This window comes from Staurois parvus, unplaced genomic scaffold (genome assembly GCF_062004578.1).
Source record: "Staurois parvus isolate SC_StPar_1 unplaced genomic scaffold, SC_StPar_1.0 ptg000795l, whole genome shotgun sequence".
Lineage (NCBI taxonomy): Eukaryota > Metazoa > Chordata > Amphibia > Anura > Ranidae > Staurois > Staurois parvus.
Genome location: NW_028318591.1, coordinates 681,474 through 698,991, shown reverse-complemented (window position 1 = coordinate 698,991; position 17,518 = coordinate 681,474). Strand labels below are relative to the sequence as shown.

The following is a 17,518-nucleotide window of genomic DNA, read 5'->3' as shown; positions in this document are numbered from 1 at the left end:
GAGAACAAGTGCCTCATCCACACAACCCTGGCCCAGTGGTTGTGGAGCGTGGGGGGTAGCTTATTAGGCTGCACCCCCACTGGAGGAGAGGATTCCTCATTTTGTCTAGTGGAGAGAAGAAACACGATCCAAGGGTGGACTGTCTAATGGCACTCTCACATCCAGTGTAGGACTGTGGAAAGCTGAAGGCGGGGGGGGGAGTTGGGAAGAAACTGTGACTGTAGGCTGGGCTAAAGTCCTAAAGTGGGGGGGCCACTAACCCTAACTGTGGGCTGGATAAGGCCTTGCAGTGGGCTGGATTTGGCCAGTGAGTGTTAGTTTGGAGACCCCTGCTCTATATTATTTGAAACGTTGGAAATATAATTATTGAAATGCTATCTTTTGGTGTGCTAGCTTCATGATTTCTTTTTACTGTGGAGTGGAGTGTCAGAAGACTTCTGAAGTCGTCTCTATATCTAATTATGATTTTAATTAATTTTTTTGTCCTGAAATGTACCATTAAGGGCATTCTTTTGAAGGTCCACCTCCCACCCACTAATACACATCTTCACCTGTTCCCCTGCCATTCCCATCCTTTGTCACAGCCATGAGTCTAAACCAGCCATTTTCAACCAGAGATCCTCCAAGAATAGCTAGGGGTTCCTTGAGCTGTGGCTAACTGACCTTCCATCTGATGGTGCCTTCTTAGTTCCAGAACCAACACCACTTTGCAGAGCCAGTGATATAAAATGCAAGGGTGTTATTCTGGCAATCCCTGTAAGGGAGGGGGGGGGGTTCTTCCCACTTACCACCACCAATGACCCTTGATAGACCATTGATAGACCCATGATAGACCACTGATAGACCTTTGATAGACTAGACTTACTAGGCGTTCCTGGAGACCTGAACATTATTTTAAGGATTCATCTAGGGTTGAGAAAGGCTGGCCTAAACCCTGTGTAAGCTTTGTATCGGAGCTAACACTGGGTGACTGGCCTTCTTTCCTTCCCCACATGACAATGTTCAGGCTTGTTGATTGGTGGCTCACAAAAAAGGTCACATGTTCCCCACATTAGGTAGTTCTGATGGCTCCAGGAGTGAACTGGGTGGAGGGATTAGGCAAAAAAGATAAATACTCTTTAGCCAAGGTGTGTACTGAAAATAAAAGCTGTGGTCATCAAAGCAGGTTCACTGTGGCTACCAAGACATGAAATGCATCCAGGCCTGAAGAAGTTACTTTAATCTTTACACCGCTTGCGTTAAAATGGCTTTTTTTTTGTCAGCCTTAATGAGAAATAGCTGACTGCCGCTGCGGCATTGTTACCTCGCTTCCCTAATGCAAATATCAATAGTGCTCCTGGCGGTATGAATAAGGCAGCCCGTAATAAGCTCCTTATTGCTTTTACTGCAAGCTCAATATTTTGCCACAAGGACGTAGCCGGTAATCTACAGAAAACACAGCCAGATTAAAAAATACTGTTGGTAATACACAGCAAACATTAGCAGAACGCTAATAGCTGCTCGGAGGTCTTGTCGGGAAGTCATTTCGGCATCGTCCATTCCTCATACATGCCTCTGAACCGAGAATTAGATAGACAGCGGCAACAAAAGGGGTTTGGAAAAGAAAATTAAGTCCTTTCATCAGGTAGGCAAACAGACGTTTAGCTAAATATTCGAGTTTACAAGATAATTATAAAGCCGGTAACCTTATGGTAGGTTTCTAAGATGTAATTAGCAATGAACATTTCATTTTCTTTGTTAAAGGGGCTGTACAGGCAAAGAGGGCTGGAAGAACTTCTCAGTGGAGTTCTGAAGGTAGAAAAGCAACTTCAGGAAAGTAATCAGTGAACAGTAATGTTATATCGGAGATGAATGTAACTTAAACTACTTTTGATAGGAGTTTTATGTAATTCAGCTGTATCCAGAGTGCTGTCGGGAATCTGGCTAACTTTTCTCTCCTTACTCTTCCCCTGAACCTGGTCTTGTTGGTCCATGACTCATCTGCGTGCCACCTGCCTCAACCATTTGCCAAAACCCAGACAAGTCAACATTTTTGCATTGCAACTTTGGGTTCTTACCCATCCTTGGAGTGCTGCTGTTGAGGTCCTGTCCACGGCAGAAGTTCTGGAAGATCTGGCATTTCTGCCAGTACTCTGCATGGCCGCAGAAGTACACATCAGCCTCAGTTTGGTGCCAGACGGCATTTATAAGGAGGCTCATCACTTCCTCAAGTTGCTGGATGATCTCTAGCTCCCCGTGCCCTGTTCCTGTTTCCTGTGATTCTGACCTGTGATTTCCTGTTACCGACTCGGCTTGCTCCTGGACCTGTCTACTCGGATTTACCCCTGATCTGACCTTGGCTTGACTTACGGATACTCTCTCACTCCTCTGTGTATGACCTCGGCTATCCCATTTGACTACGTCTGCTCTGATTCCCACCTGGTACCTGACCTTGGCTTGAACCAACTACCCAGTAAACATCTAAATCCCAGAAGGGCTTACATACCACGCACAGGCGCCTCCTGTCTGCAAACCTATCTCCGTGCACCAGCTGTGCTTCTGAGTAGACCACCAACCAGCACTCCTACAGGCGACCTGTGCAACTTTGGGCCAGACTTCCGCTGTCCCACTCTCAGGGGAGTCTGGAACTTAGCAGCGAGGGAAGCCCTCTCTCCACTGGCCTCACCAGGTACGTGATAGCTGCCCACCATCTCACTGTAGGGTCTTTCCAGTTGAAATGTCCTCAGTGGGTCTTTCTCTAATGTGTATGCATCGAGGCCCTATTCATGCCAATGGGTAAGCTAGACCAGCCTTTCTCAACCAGGGTGCCTAGGTACCCTGGGGAGCCTTGTGGTTTCTTTAGGGGTGCTTTGGAAAATTGTCTAAAAAATTCCCAAAACTTGTATACAAACCAGCAGGTGGAATGAGCCTGCCTCTTAGTTTCACATTCACAGGTTTTCATTGTGCACCATTACGACCTTCTAGTTGCCGGTGTCTTGACAACCAATGACATCATAAGTTGATAAGGAGGATGTCATTATGGTCCATAGGGATGCAAGGGTGGCCCTCCTGCATTGCCCAATTTTGGGTCTGTCTAGGTCTCAGCAGAAACTGGCATCCTATTTATTTCGGACAAACGTGCTATAGCTCAAGCTTGGAGAACCCCTTCGGTTGTCTTCCAGGGGGTGAAGACCTGGATGAATGCTATGTTGATCAATGAACAGATGTCTAGCGTTTTTCAAGATTCTCATCCGATTTGGGAACCTTGGATACGTTATTCCTTGCCATCCCTGCCTCCTACTAGTTATGGCCTCTTATAGTCATTGTCTGGGCTAGCCCTGGATCCGTGATTCTTCTAGTTTTCCTTTCCTCCATGTTTTCTTTCTGATTCTTTCTTTTTTTTTTCTTTTCTCTCTCTATGTTTTTATATTTTCTTTTTCCTTCCTTATAACCTTTTTTTTTCCTCTTCTTTTTCTGGTAATATGATGGATTGCTGCTCTTATTATTTGGTTCGGCTTTTTTTTCCATCCCTCCTTGATGTCATTGGACATTCCGTTATTTGGCTAATACAAGTCAGCAGGATGTATTTGTTTATGTGTCATTGTTCTGCTCTGCCCCTGCATGGGCGTATCTCAAGCTTGTTGTATTCTTAAAACAAAACTTTCTTAATAAAAATATTGAAACAGATAAGGAGGATGTCAGCTGCCTGCACAGCATCATAGTTTGACCCTCCCCTGCCCCTCTCCAGCAGTGCTGGGGTCACATTATCTCAGTGATGGAGAAAAACTGAGGGAGAGGAGAAACATTGGAATACTAGTATCAGTGTGCAGAAGTATATTTGCTTTGGAAGAATAAATCACCTATAATATTGGGTGTCCTACATGTGTGGGTGCTGCTGCATTATATAAAACGATTAGAATAGTTTTTCATATTTTAGAATGGGGTACCCATTTAAAATTATGGACAGTCTTGAGGCACCCCATTTTAGAATGGGGTGCCTCAAGACTGTCCACAATTTTAAAGGGTGCCTCAGGATTCTCCATAATTTCAAAGGGTGCCTTGACTGAAAAAAAGGTTGAGAAACACTGAGCATAGTGTCATTTCAGCAAAAATGCCTTTGGGTGTATTTCTCTAGTGAGCATGCACATCCGAGCACTATTCATCCCGATGGGTAAGCTAGCCCACCAGCGCAGATACTTACCTTCCTCTTTTGTCCTGCACTGTACAGTCTTTCCAATAAAAATGCTGTCCTCAGTGGGTGTTTCTCTAGTGTGCATATGCATCAGGGCCCTATTCATCCCAATGGATAACCTAGCCCACCAGCTCATATACACTGCTCAAAAAAAATTAAAGGAACACTTTATAATCAGAGTATAGTATCAAGTCAATGAAACTCCTGTGATATTGATCTGGTCAGGTAAGCAGCAGAGGGGGTTGTTCATCAGTTTCAGCTGCTTTGGTGTTAATTAAATTAACAACAGGTGCACTAGATGGGCAACAATGAGACAACCCCCAAGACAGGAATGGTTTTACAGATGGAGGCCACTGACATTTTTTTCCCTACTCATCTTTTCTGACTGTTTTTTCACTAGTTTTGCATTTGGCTAGGGTCAGTGTCACTATTGGTAGCATGAGGTGATACCTGGACCCTACAGAGGTTGCACAGGCAGTCCAACTCCTCCAGGATGGCACATCAATACGTGCCATTGCCAGAAGGTTTGCTGTGTCTCCCATCACAGTCTCAAGAGCATGGAGGAGATTCCAGGACACAGGAAGTTACTCTGGAAGAGCTGGACAGGGCCGTAGAAGGTCCTTAACCCATCAGCAGGACCGGTATCTGCTCCTTTGTGCAAGGAGGAACAGGATGAGTACTGCCAGAGCCCTGCAAAATGACCTCCAGCAGGCCACTGGTGTGAATGTCTCTGACCTCCTTTGTGCAAGGAGGAACAGGATGAGTACTGCCAGAGCCCTGCAAAATGACCTCCAGCAGGCCACTGGTGTGAATGTCTCTGACCAAACAATCAGAAACAGACTTCATGAGGGTGACCTGAGGGCCCGACGTCCTCTAGTAGGCCCTGTGCTCACTTCCTGGCACCATAGAGCTCGATTGGCATTTGCCATTGAACCCCAGAATTGGCAGGTCCACCACTGGCGCCCTGTGCTTTTCACAGATGAGTGTAGGTTCACCCTGAGCACATGTGACAGACGTGAAAGGGTCTGGAGAAGCCGTGGAGAAGGTTCTGCTGCCTGTAACACTGCCAGAACCCTACAAAATGACCTCCAGCAGGCCACTGGAGTGAATGTCTCTGATCACACAATCAGAAACAGACTTCATGAGGGTGGCCTGATTAGCATAGTGTATAATATTATATCTGATCACTGTATTAGTGTCACTAGCGACGTCAGTGTCAGTCAGTTAGTGTCCCTCCCAGTCAGTGTCAGTTAGTGTCCCTCCCAGCCAGTGTCAGTTAGTGTCCCTCCCAGCCAGTGTCAATTAGTGTCCCTCCCAGCCAGTGTCAGCGCCAGAATGTCTGCCGCACTATGTTAGTCCTATTACCGCCATTACCAGTATAGTGTCTATACGTAAATTCCATTATATATACCAGTTTGTAGACGTTTTAACTTTCACAGAAACCAATTAATATACACTCAATGTTTTTTTTTCCCAAAACATGTAACAGATTGCATTTTGGCCTAAATTTATTAAGAAATTAGATTTTTTTTTGGATATGTTTATAATAGAAAGTAAAAAAAAACAGTATTTTTTCAAATTTTATGTTTTTTTTGTTTTGTTTATATGATAAAAAATAAAAAACCCAGTGGTGATTAACCATTTGCCGTCCGGCCTATAGCCGTTTGGCGGCAGCAAAAATGCTTCACCATTCCGGGTGCACGCCATTTGGCGTGCTCCCGCACATGTGCAGTTCACGCGGTATAAGAGCCACGCAGCAGCACGATCTGTCACCGGCCGTGTACCTCGGACACGGTCGATGACAGATCTGAGTACCGGCCCCCGTTGCCGGTACCATGTGACCTGCTGTGACCAATCACAGCAGGTCACATGACAGTTGTATACAATGGATGGCTTCATTCATGCCATCCATTGTATACTAGTGCCTAGCTGTGAATGGTCACAGCAGGTCACATGCACATGTCATGTGATTAGCTGTGGCCAAATCACAGCTAAGCACAAAAAAAAAAAAAAAAAAACCTGAATGAATCGATTTCATTCAGGTAAATGCTTGCTTATAGCAAAGTAATTCTTTGCTATAAGCAAATTGTGTAAAAAAAAAAAAAAATACTGATCACTTCCCCAAAGTAGTACAATGTTACTCTGGTAACATTGTACTACTTTGGGCATAGTAAAATATGAAAAACAAATCTTAAAATTTTTTTTAAAAAAAGTAATAAAAAATTAAAAATAATAAAAAAAAAAAAAAAATTTTTTTTTTTTTTTCATACTGTCACCAGTCAGTGTCCCTGTTCACTGCCATGCCAGTTATATGATGACGCTGTACTGCACTGGTGACAGTATGTAAAAAAAAAATAGTGAAAATAATTTTTTTAATTTTCCGAAAAATTATGACAAAAAAAATACAACTTCAAAAAACTCGCCATGCCTCTTATGAAGTACGTCGGACTGTCTACTCTGCAAAAAGGGGTCATTTGGAGGATATCTGTACTGTTCTGACATTTGGGGGATATCTGTACTATTCTGACATTTGGGGGATATCTGTACTGTCCTGACATTTGGGGGATATCTGTACCGTCCTGACATTTGGGGGATATCTGTACCGTCCTGACATTTGGGGGATATCTGTACCGTCCTGACATTTGGGGGATATCTGTACCGTCCTGGCATTTGGAGGATATCTGTACTGTTCTGACATTTGGAGGATATCTGTACTGTCCTGACATTTGGGGGATATCTGTACTGTCCTGGCATTTGGAGGATATCTGTACTGTTCTGACATTTTGGGGATATCTGTACTGTCCTGACATTTGGGGGATATCTGTACTGTCCTGACATTTGGGGGATATCTGTACTGTCCTGACATTTGGGGGATATCTGTACTGTCCTGACATTTGGGGGATATCTGTACTGTTTTGACATTTGGGGGATATCTGTACTCTCCTGACATTTGGGGGATATCTGTACTGTCCTGACATTTGGGGGATATCTGTACTGTTCTGACATTTGGAGGATATCTGTACTCTCCTGACATTTGGAGGATATCTGTACTATCCTGGCATTTGGAGGATATCTGTACTGTTCTGACATTTGGAGGATATCTGTACTATCCTGACATTTGGGGGATATCTGTACTGTCCTGACATTTGGGGGATATCTGTACTGTTCTGACATTTGGGGGATATCTGTACTGTTCTGACATTCTTGGACCTCAAGAAATTAGATTGGCTGTCAGTACTTCAGGATTGATCAATATTCAGATCTATACCATAGTTTGTGAACTCTATAACTTTCCTACAAACTAAAAAATACATCCTAATTTGGGTTATTTTCACCAAAGACATGTAGCAGAATACATCTCGGCCTAAATTTATGAAGAACAATTATTTATTTACAAACTTTTATAACAGAAACAAAGAAAAACGTGTTTTTTTTCAAAATTTTCTGTCTTTTTTTGACAATTTAGCAAAAAATAAAAACCCCAGCGGTGATTAAATACCACCAAAAGAAAGCTCTAGTTGTGTGAAGAAAATGATAAAATTTTAGTTTGGGTACAATGTTGTATGACCGCGCAATTGTCATTCAAAGTGTGAGAGCGCTGAAACGTGAAAACTGGCCTGGGCAGGAAGGTGTAAAATTGCCCGGTATTGAAATGGTTAAATATCAGCAAAAAAAAAAAAACTTGAAAAAATCCTATAAATTTCATTTGGGTACAGTATTAAATGACGCATTTGCCAACGAAAATAGCACAGTGCTAAAAAATTTTTTTTTATTTATGTATTTATATTTTTAAAAACAAACTATTGTTGTTTGTGATCTCAGCACTTATTCAATGAAAATCAAGTCTATTAACAAAGGAATATTTAGGATGTCTGATATTACTTTAACCCCTCGCCCTCCACAGGATTTACCCCCCTTCCAGACCAGGCCATTTTTTGCAATACGGCGCTGCGTTACTTTAACTGACAATTGCGCGGTCATGCAACGCTCCACACAAATTAAATTTATGTCCTTTTTCCCACAAATAGAGCTTTTTTTTGGTGGTATTTGATCATCTGTGCATTTTTAATTTTTTGTGCTATAAACAAAAAAAGACTGACAATTTTGAAAAAGAAAAAAACAATATTTTTGACTTTTTAACATTTTTTTACTAGATATGCTTTATATCAAAATAATATTTCTTCATAAATTTAAGAAAAACAATGTTTTGAGAATATTGCGAATTAAATTATTAATATTGAGAAAAAAAACAATATTTTTGACTTTTTGCTATTAAACATGTCCAGCAAATAAATAAAAAAAAATTAAATTTCATTAGAAATTTAGGCCAAAATGTATTCTGCTAAATGTTTTTACTAAAAAAAAACCCAATACGTGTAAATTAATTGGTTTCCGTGAAAGTTATAGTGTCCACAAATGGCGGTATATATACTGGAATTTTTATTTATTTTTACTAGTAATGGCGGCGATCAGAGACTTATTGCAGGACTGCAGTGGCCATTCTGACACTGGGGGGGGGAACTGACTTGGTGTCACTGACATCCCCAGTGACACTAATACAGTAATCAATGCTAATAAAAAGCACTGACACTGTACTAATGACACTGGGCAGGAAGGGGATAACATCTGGGGTGATCAAAGGGTTAACTGTGTGCTGTGTGTGGTTTCCTATGTAGACAAGCTGCTTTGTATTGCTCTGCTATGCAGAGCAATACAAAGCAGCCTCTTCGTTCTGACAGGGGAGAGATCTGTATTGTTTACATACAGAACTCTCCCCTGTCAGCTCTGCCGAAGATCACCAAGTCCCAGACGAGAATCGGTGGCCGGGACCCAGTGATTGACATGCCGAGGAGACAATAGGTCTCGCAGGTAGGAAGCACGTGCACACGCCCCCTACCCGGAAATGCAAAATCACGTACATATACACGTGATTTTGCACATCCCTGCTGCCCTGTAGCATGGATGGTCAAAGTGTAACTGAACAAGCTGAAGTTAGAAGCTCATTGGCTGCCATTGGACTAGCAATTCATCACTTCTCTCCTATAAGTGGTCTACCAATCTTAAACTGGATTCACATCAGGAGCGGACTGACAACTCATGGGGCCCCCGGGCAATAGGGGATCATGGGGCCCCTGTGTCCTTGCCCAAACTCAAAAAGGTACCAGGGGCATCGATTGGGGCCCCCTACTGACCCCGGGCCCTCGGGTAGTGCCCGAGTTTTCAATGTGCATTTTTTTGGGCGATTTTGCACGTGTATGCGTGTTTTTATACAGAGTTTTTCAGGCATTTTTGAGCTTTGCCGTTTTTTTATTAGCCAATAGAGAAAAATATAATCTGATGCATTATTTGTTGCTAGGTTTTTCAGCTTTTCCATCAGCTTTTATTTCTTTTTTTATTCCTTTACTATAGTTTTTTTTGTTAGGGTAAGGGGGAGTTAAGGTTAGGGGTTAGGATAAGGGTTCGGGGTTAATATTTTATTTATTGTCTTCTTAATATTTATTTATTTTTTTCCTAGGATAAGGGTGTTAATAATAATAATAAAAAACGAAAAATAAATGTAAAATAAATACACAAATGAATAAAATAATCATAAATAAATAAAATAAATGAATAATATATAATAATAAATAAATAGTAATTAACCTCTAACCCTAGAAAAAAAAATAAAAATAAATGAATAATAATAATGATAATAATATAATAATAAACACCCAGCCTGAAAATTATTATTAATAATATTAATAATAATAATACATAAATGTATAATAAATAAAATACATTCCAAAATAAATAAAAATAATCATAAATAAATAAAATAAAATAATAGAATGTAATAATAAATAAATAATAATTAGTCCCTAACATTAACTCTCTAACCCTAACAAAAATATATCTATTGAAAAAATTATGAATAATAATAATAATATAATAATAATAAACACCCAGCCTGAAAATTATTATTAATAGTAATAATAATAATGTATTTATTTTGTGTTAGAGTGTTTATTTTTTATTATTATTATAACCCTTATCCCTAACCCTTAAAAATGTTTTAAATAAAATAATAATAAATACATAATAATAATAATATTAATAATAATAAAAAAATAAACACCCTAACACAAAATAAATACATTATTATTATTATTATTATGTATTTATTATTATTATTATTATTTTATTTAAAAAAAATTTAAGGGTTAGGGATAAGGGTTACAATAATAAAAAATAAACACTCTAACACAAAATAAATACATTATTATTATTATTATTATTATTATTAATAATAATATTCAGGCTGGGTGTTTATTATTATATTATTATCATTATTATTCTTCATAATTTATTTAATATATATATATATTTGTTAGCGTTAGAGACTTAAGGTTAGGGGCTAATTATTATTTATTTATTATTACATTTTATTATTTTATGTTACTTATGATTATTTTTATTTATTTTTGAATTTATGTTACATTTATGTATTCATATATATATATATATATATATATATATATATATATATATAATATTTTTTTTTTGTTCATTTGAGCCGAAAAAAGCGCAAAATCACACATCAAAACACAGGAATTGCGCATCGCATTTCCATTAATTTCTATGGAACAATAAACACTCGAAAACGCGCATATCTGCCTAATTTGAGAGACATAAAAAGCTCCAGAAATTGTTTGAGCTTCAGGTGTCTGGCTTCAGGCGACTTGGAGTGGAGATGTGAACCATCTGCATTGAGAATGATTATTTCTCCTCCAGTGTTTTGAAGCTCGGAGTTACAAATCGCTCAGGTGTGAATGGGGCCTTAGACATGAGGATGCAGCAGGAAACATTAAAGTGTTCTTCCTGAGGTGAATGGGAGAATACCAAGACTTGCTGAACAGAATTACGAATCATTCGGCAGCTCGATGGGTTCCCCGATATGTGTAGTACAGGCAGTATAAAGGACGCACCTTTTCCAGCATAAATTGGAGGGGATCTTCTGGCTTCTCATACACCAGATCTTCTGTGATCTCCTGCAAAACAAAAGGGAATCTTCAGATCAATGGTGCGCAGTATTGCCTAGGCCAGGGGTAGGCAACCTGAGAGCCGCAGGACTACAAGTTCCATCGTGCCTCTGCAAGCCATAGCTGTAACTGTCAGTTTTGTAATCTTTGCAATGCCTCATGGGAAATGTAGTTCCACAACAGCTAGAGGGACACAGGTTGCCTACCCCTGACCTAGGCTCGTGGCTGCCTGGTGCTGGGCATTTGTGGACCGTACACAAGGGTCCATTTAAAAAGTAGTGGTCGGACCTTTCCCTTGGAAAAAAAAGAGGCATGACGGTGTGACTTAGAAGATGGAGCCAGTAGAGTGCTATTACTGCTCATTAACAGGGGGGTGGTAAAACCTCACAGTTGAGCCATGCATTTACTTTTCCCCCAACAGCCACCCCTTTTAGCTGCAGAGGCAGTGGCTGGGGTGTTCACAAGCCATACCCCCTAATGCTTTAAAGTGAATGAGTCAGCTCTGCAAGCACCCTGCGACCGCAGGCAATACAGCAGTTGTGGCATACTAGTGCGGGGATCAAGGGGTTAAAGCAAGCAGTGAGTGGGCGATACAGTGCCCCCTCCCCATCTGTTAAAGTGGTTAAAGTGTAAGTTGTACCCGTTTTATCTGCAGCTTTCTCGTCTCTACAGGCATTCAAAATGCAAAATGTATACAGCTTGTCTGAGCTTTCAGAAAGCAGGGGGCGTGGAGCTGAACTTACATTCTGAAGAGCTCAGTGACAGCTGATTGGAAAGAAGGGACACCCCCCTTCACACAGGAACAGCACTGAGGCTCTCAATCACAGGCTGTGTGCTGGAGCTCTGTCACCTGTTTATCTCTTGGTGTCAGGAAAACCTGTCAGAAGTGACTCCTGCTAATAGCAGAGGAAGGAAGCAGCAGACAGAAATGTCACTTAGTGCTCTGGATTGAGACAAGTACACACTACATGGGATATGCTTTGCTCATATTTCACGGCTGAGGTTTACAAACATTTTAAATGTTTCCTGAAGAGTGATCTGAATGTGGATCGCTCTTCAGAGAGCACTGCTAGTGTGAACGAGCCTTTAAAATGAATGAGTAAAAACAAAGAAATCCAGCAGGAGAGCACCAGTCATGTGACTTGTCAAAGTTATGTGACCAGCATTAAGCAAAGAAAACTTTGAAGGACACTGCAGGCTCCTGACCGCGGCGTGCATTTTATGAATGGGTCGTAAACTGTGGGCTGCGGTATGGAGTAACCTTGCAGAATACAGAGGAGAGAGCAGAGCGATATCAGCCATCTGCTATTAATGGGCTCCTCATTTACATATTTATTTAGATTTAAAAAAGAAAAGTTCAAACTTTTTCGCAGCTCCGGCACTTGTGGTCTTGAAGAGAACAAAGCCCCCCCCCCCGGGGGAAACTACAACCATTTCTTTCTGCAGCAAATATTCATCGTGACATTGAATCTATGGATACATACTAATGAGCTCACCTCCCTGCCATTTCCCATTACTGAATAAACTCCGTTTTATTTTAGACCGGTACACACCAATGCGGTGCGGGAAACCCTGCATATCCAGTGCATTTCCCGCACAGCAATCACATCGCGTCCTGGTGCGGGTGACACTGATATATTAACCCCTTCACGCCTAAGGGTAAAACAAATCTAAATGCCTAAGCACAATTTTGCAACATTGACATGTGTTAGTAAAACCGTCCATATCATCACCGCTACTTTGTACATCCGGGTGGATTATACCTTGTTTTTTTCAGGACAAATTGGGCTTTCATTTGGTGGTAAATGGTAATGGATAGCTCCTGATTTTTTTTTTTATTATCAAAGGAAAACTTGTCCAAAATTGTAAAAAAAAAAATCAATTTTTGTATTTAGCTGTGTGTTTCTTTTTACTACCATAACCTACCACCAAAAAACAACCCAAAATAAATTCTCCAGCTCCTGGCGATCGCAGAGATACCATAGATGTGTATGTTATTTGTTGTTTGTACTCGTAGCACGGCCCAGAAACAATAGTGTGCATTTTGTTTTTGTCTTTTTTTTTTACCTAAAACACACTGACACTGATACCAATTCTTTTTTTTAATCCTGTCCTTTGACCCTGATCTTTTGCCCTTGACCTTTGACCCTGACCTTGACCCAAACACTAACCCTGGCACTGAACTAGATCAAACCTTGATCTAGGTATTTTTTCTTTTATTTTTTAATATTTATTTATCTTTTATTTTTTTTTACAAACATTTTTTTTTTCTCTTTAGAAGCCAGAAGTTAGAGAGATACAATGTATAATAGGATGTATATAATGATACAATGTGTAATATGATGTATATAATGATACAATGTATAATATAATGTATATAATGATACAATGTATAATAGGATGTATATAATGATACAATGTATAATAGGATGTATATAATGATACAATGTGTAATATGATGTATATAATGATACAATGTATAATAGAATGTATATAATGATACAATGTATAATGGAATGTATATAATGATACAATGTATAATAGGATGTATATAATGATACAACGTGTAATATGATGTATATAATGATACAATGTATAAAATGATGTATATAAAGATACAATGTATAATAGGATGTATATAATGATACAATGTATAATAGAGTGTATATAATGATACAATGTATAATAGGATATGTATAATGATACAATGTATAATAGCATGTATATAATGATACAATGTATAATGGAATGTATATAATTATACAATGTATAATAGGATGTATATAATGATACAATGTATAATAGAGTGTGTGTATATAATGATACAATGTATAATAGAGTGTATATAATGATACAATGTATAATAGGATATGTATAATGATACAATGTATAATAGGATGTATATAATGATACAATGTATAATAGGATGTATATAATGATACAGTGTATAATGGAATGTATATAATGATACAATGTATAATAGGATGTATATAATGATACAATGTATAATAGAGTGTATATAATGATACAATGTATAATGGAATGTATATAATGATACAATGTATAATGGGATGTATATAATAATACAATGTATAATGGGATGTATATAATGATACAATGTATAATGGAATGTATATAATGATACAATGTATAATAGGATGTATATAATGATACAAGGTATAATAGGATGTATATAATGATACAATGTATAATAGAGTGTATATAATGATACAATGTATAATGGGATGTATATAATGATACAATGTATAATGGGATGTATATAATGATACAATGTATAATGGGATGTATATAATGATACAAGGTATAATAGGATGTATATAATGATACAATGTATAATAGAGTGTATATAATGATACAATGTATAATGGGATGTATATAATGATACAATGTATAATGGGATGTATATAATGATACAATGTATAATGGGATGTATATAATGATACAAGGTATAATAGGATGTATATAATGATACAATGTATAATAGAGTGTATATAATGATACAATGTATAATGGAATGTATATAATGATACAATGTATAATGGGATGTATATAATGATACAATGTATAATGGGATGTATATAATGATACAATGTATAATGGGATGTATATAATGATACAATGTATAATGGGATGTATATAATGATACAATGTATAATAGGATGTATTTAATGATACAATGTATCTCTCTTCTCCATTCATAGAGAGAGAAAAAAATAAGGAGGCCGGGCTGTACAGTGACTGATCACTGTGATAGCCAATCCTGGGTCCCGATCGTTAGAACGGGACCCGGGGCTCTCAAGTGACACTGCGGTCTTTGTGCTGGGAGTGCGCAGTGCGGCGCGCTCCCAGCACAAAGACAGGTACGCCAATATGCGGCCCCATGGAAAAAAGCCCAGTTCGGTGAGGCCGCATATTTGTGTTACGTCGGCGTGAAGGGGTTAAAGACATCCTGAAAAAGATCGCAAAATGTGATGTGATTGCCGGAACACCCATGCAATGCGATTCAGGAGCGGATTTAAAAGAGGGTCCTGCACTTTTTTGGTGTGGATTCAAAGCGATTTGAGCCAAAAAAAGTGTATGATTCAAATTGCACCACACAGACATTTGCATGTGATTTGCACAGGAGTGTTCTGCATGCTCCTACACAGGGGTGGACTGACCATTTGGAAACTCGGGCACTGCCCGAGGGCCCGGGGTCAGTAGGGGGCCCCATGAGATGCTCCTGGTACCTTTTTCATAGGCTTTTTTGAGTTTGGGCAAGGACACAGGGGCCCCATGATCCCCTATTGCCCGGGGGCCCCATGAGTTGTCAGTCTGCCCCTGCTCCTGCATGTACAAGAGGTTGTGTCCTCGAAACGCATTAGCCAGTTGGTCATCCAGGGTTCCATATGGACTTGTATGGACTCAGATGTTGTTTGGATCATACATCTTGTTCAGTTTGACATGCCTGTGTTTTTATGTCTACTGTGAGTATGATACTTGCTTTGTTTCTTGAATAAATATTTTAAACTATAATGCACTAGGTCGGTGCGCCCTTTTTCTGTTTCTCCATTTACAAAACATAATTACTTAGAACCCCCAAACATTATATATGTATTTTAATCCGAGGCCCTAGAGCAGGGGTCAACAAACTCTCAAAACAAAGGGCCACTTTCTGGGGGCCAGAATGTGGCCATTGTGAGTAGAAAATGCTTTTGCATCAGTGGGAGTAAACAATGCTTCATAATTCATATGAGTGGGATAAATAGTGTGAATTGTTGGTATCAGTGGGAGGAACAGTGCCCCATCATTGGTGTCAGTGGGAGGAATAGTGTCCCATCATTGGTATCAGTGGGAGGAATAGTGCCCCATCATTGGTGTCAGTGGGAGGAATAGTGCCCCATCATTGGTGTCAGTGGGAGGAATAGTGCCCCATCATTGGTATCAGTGGGAGGAATAGTGTCCCATCATTGGTATCAGTGGGAGGAATAGTGCCCCATCATTGGTGTCAGTGGGAGGAATAGTGCCCCATCATTGGTGTCAGTGGGAGGAATAGTGCCCCATCATTGGTGTCAGTGGGGGGAATAGTGCCTCATCATTGGTGTCAATTGGAGGAATAATGCCCCATCATTGGTGTCAGTGAGAGGAATAGTGCCCCATCATTGGTATCAGTGGGAGGAATAGTGCCTCATCATTGGTATCAGTGGGAGGAATAGTGCCTCATCATTGGTATCAGTGGGAGGAATAGTGCCCCATCATTGGTGTCAGTGGGAGGAATAGTGCCCCATCATTGGTGTCAGTGGGAGGAATAGTGCCCCATCATTGGTGTCAGTGGGGGGAATAGTGCCTCATCATTGGTGTCAATTGGAGGAATAATGCCCCATCATTGGTGTCAGTGAGAGGAATAGTGCCCCATCATTGGTGTCAGTGGGAGGAATAGTGCCCCATCATTGGTGTCAGTGGAAGGAATAGTGCCCCATCATTGGCATTAGTGGGAGGAATATTGCCCCATCATTGGTATCAGTGAGAGGAATTGTGCCCCATCAGTGGTATCAGTGGGGGGAATAGCACCCCATCATTGGTGTCAGTGGGGGGAATAGTGCCCTATCATTGGTGTCAGTGGGAGGAATAGTGCCCCATCATTGGTATCAGTGGGAGGAATAGTGCCCCATCATTGGTATCAGTGGGAGGAATAGTGCCCCATCATTGGTGTCAGTGGGAGGAATAGTGCCCCATCATTGGTATCAGTGGGAGGAATAGTGCCCCATCATTGTTGTCAGTGGGAGGAATAGTGCCCCATCATTGCTGTTAGCGGGAGGAATAGAACCCACATTTTTGGTGCCAGTCAGAGGAATAGTGCCCCTTTGGTGTCAGTGGGAAGAACAGTGGCAATTGTTGATAACAGGCGAAGAACTAGTGCCCTATCATTAGTGTTCATGGGAGGAATGGTGCTCTATTGTTGGTGTCAGTCTGGGAATAGTGCCTTCTTTTGGGGGAGCAATAGTGCCCCAAGGGCCGGATAAAGGCAGACAAAGGGCTGGATCTGGCCCCCGGGCCATAGGTTGGAGACCACTACCCTAGAGAATAAAATGGTAGGCGTTGCATATTTTTATATCGCACAGTATCTGCGCAGCGGTTTTTTAAATGCAAATGTTTTGGAAAAAAATCCACTTTATTGAATATTAGCACCCACAAACACTATATAATACCCAGTTTGGTAAAATATAAAAGATGATGTTACACCGAGTAAATAGATACCAAACATGTCACACTTTAAAATTGCATCCACCCGTGGAAAGGCAGCAAACTACGATACCTAACAATCCCC

The 17,518-nt window shown here is 40.1% G+C and overlaps 1 protein-coding gene across 2 annotated transcripts in view; it reads right to left on the bottom strand.

Annotated features, from left to right (window-relative positions):
• TEX55 (testis expressed 55) overlaps positions 1-17,518 on the bottom strand; it is a 136,357-nt gene that overhangs the window by 11,040 nt on the left and 107,799 nt on the right. For both annotated transcript variants that reach the window (XM_089654738.1, XM_089654737.1), the window contains one exon: positions 11,137-11,199. In XM_089654738.1, coding sequence (XP_089510864.1) covers positions 11,137-11,199 — 63 coding nt within the window. The remainder of the gene's footprint in view (positions 1-11,136; positions 11,200-17,518) is intronic.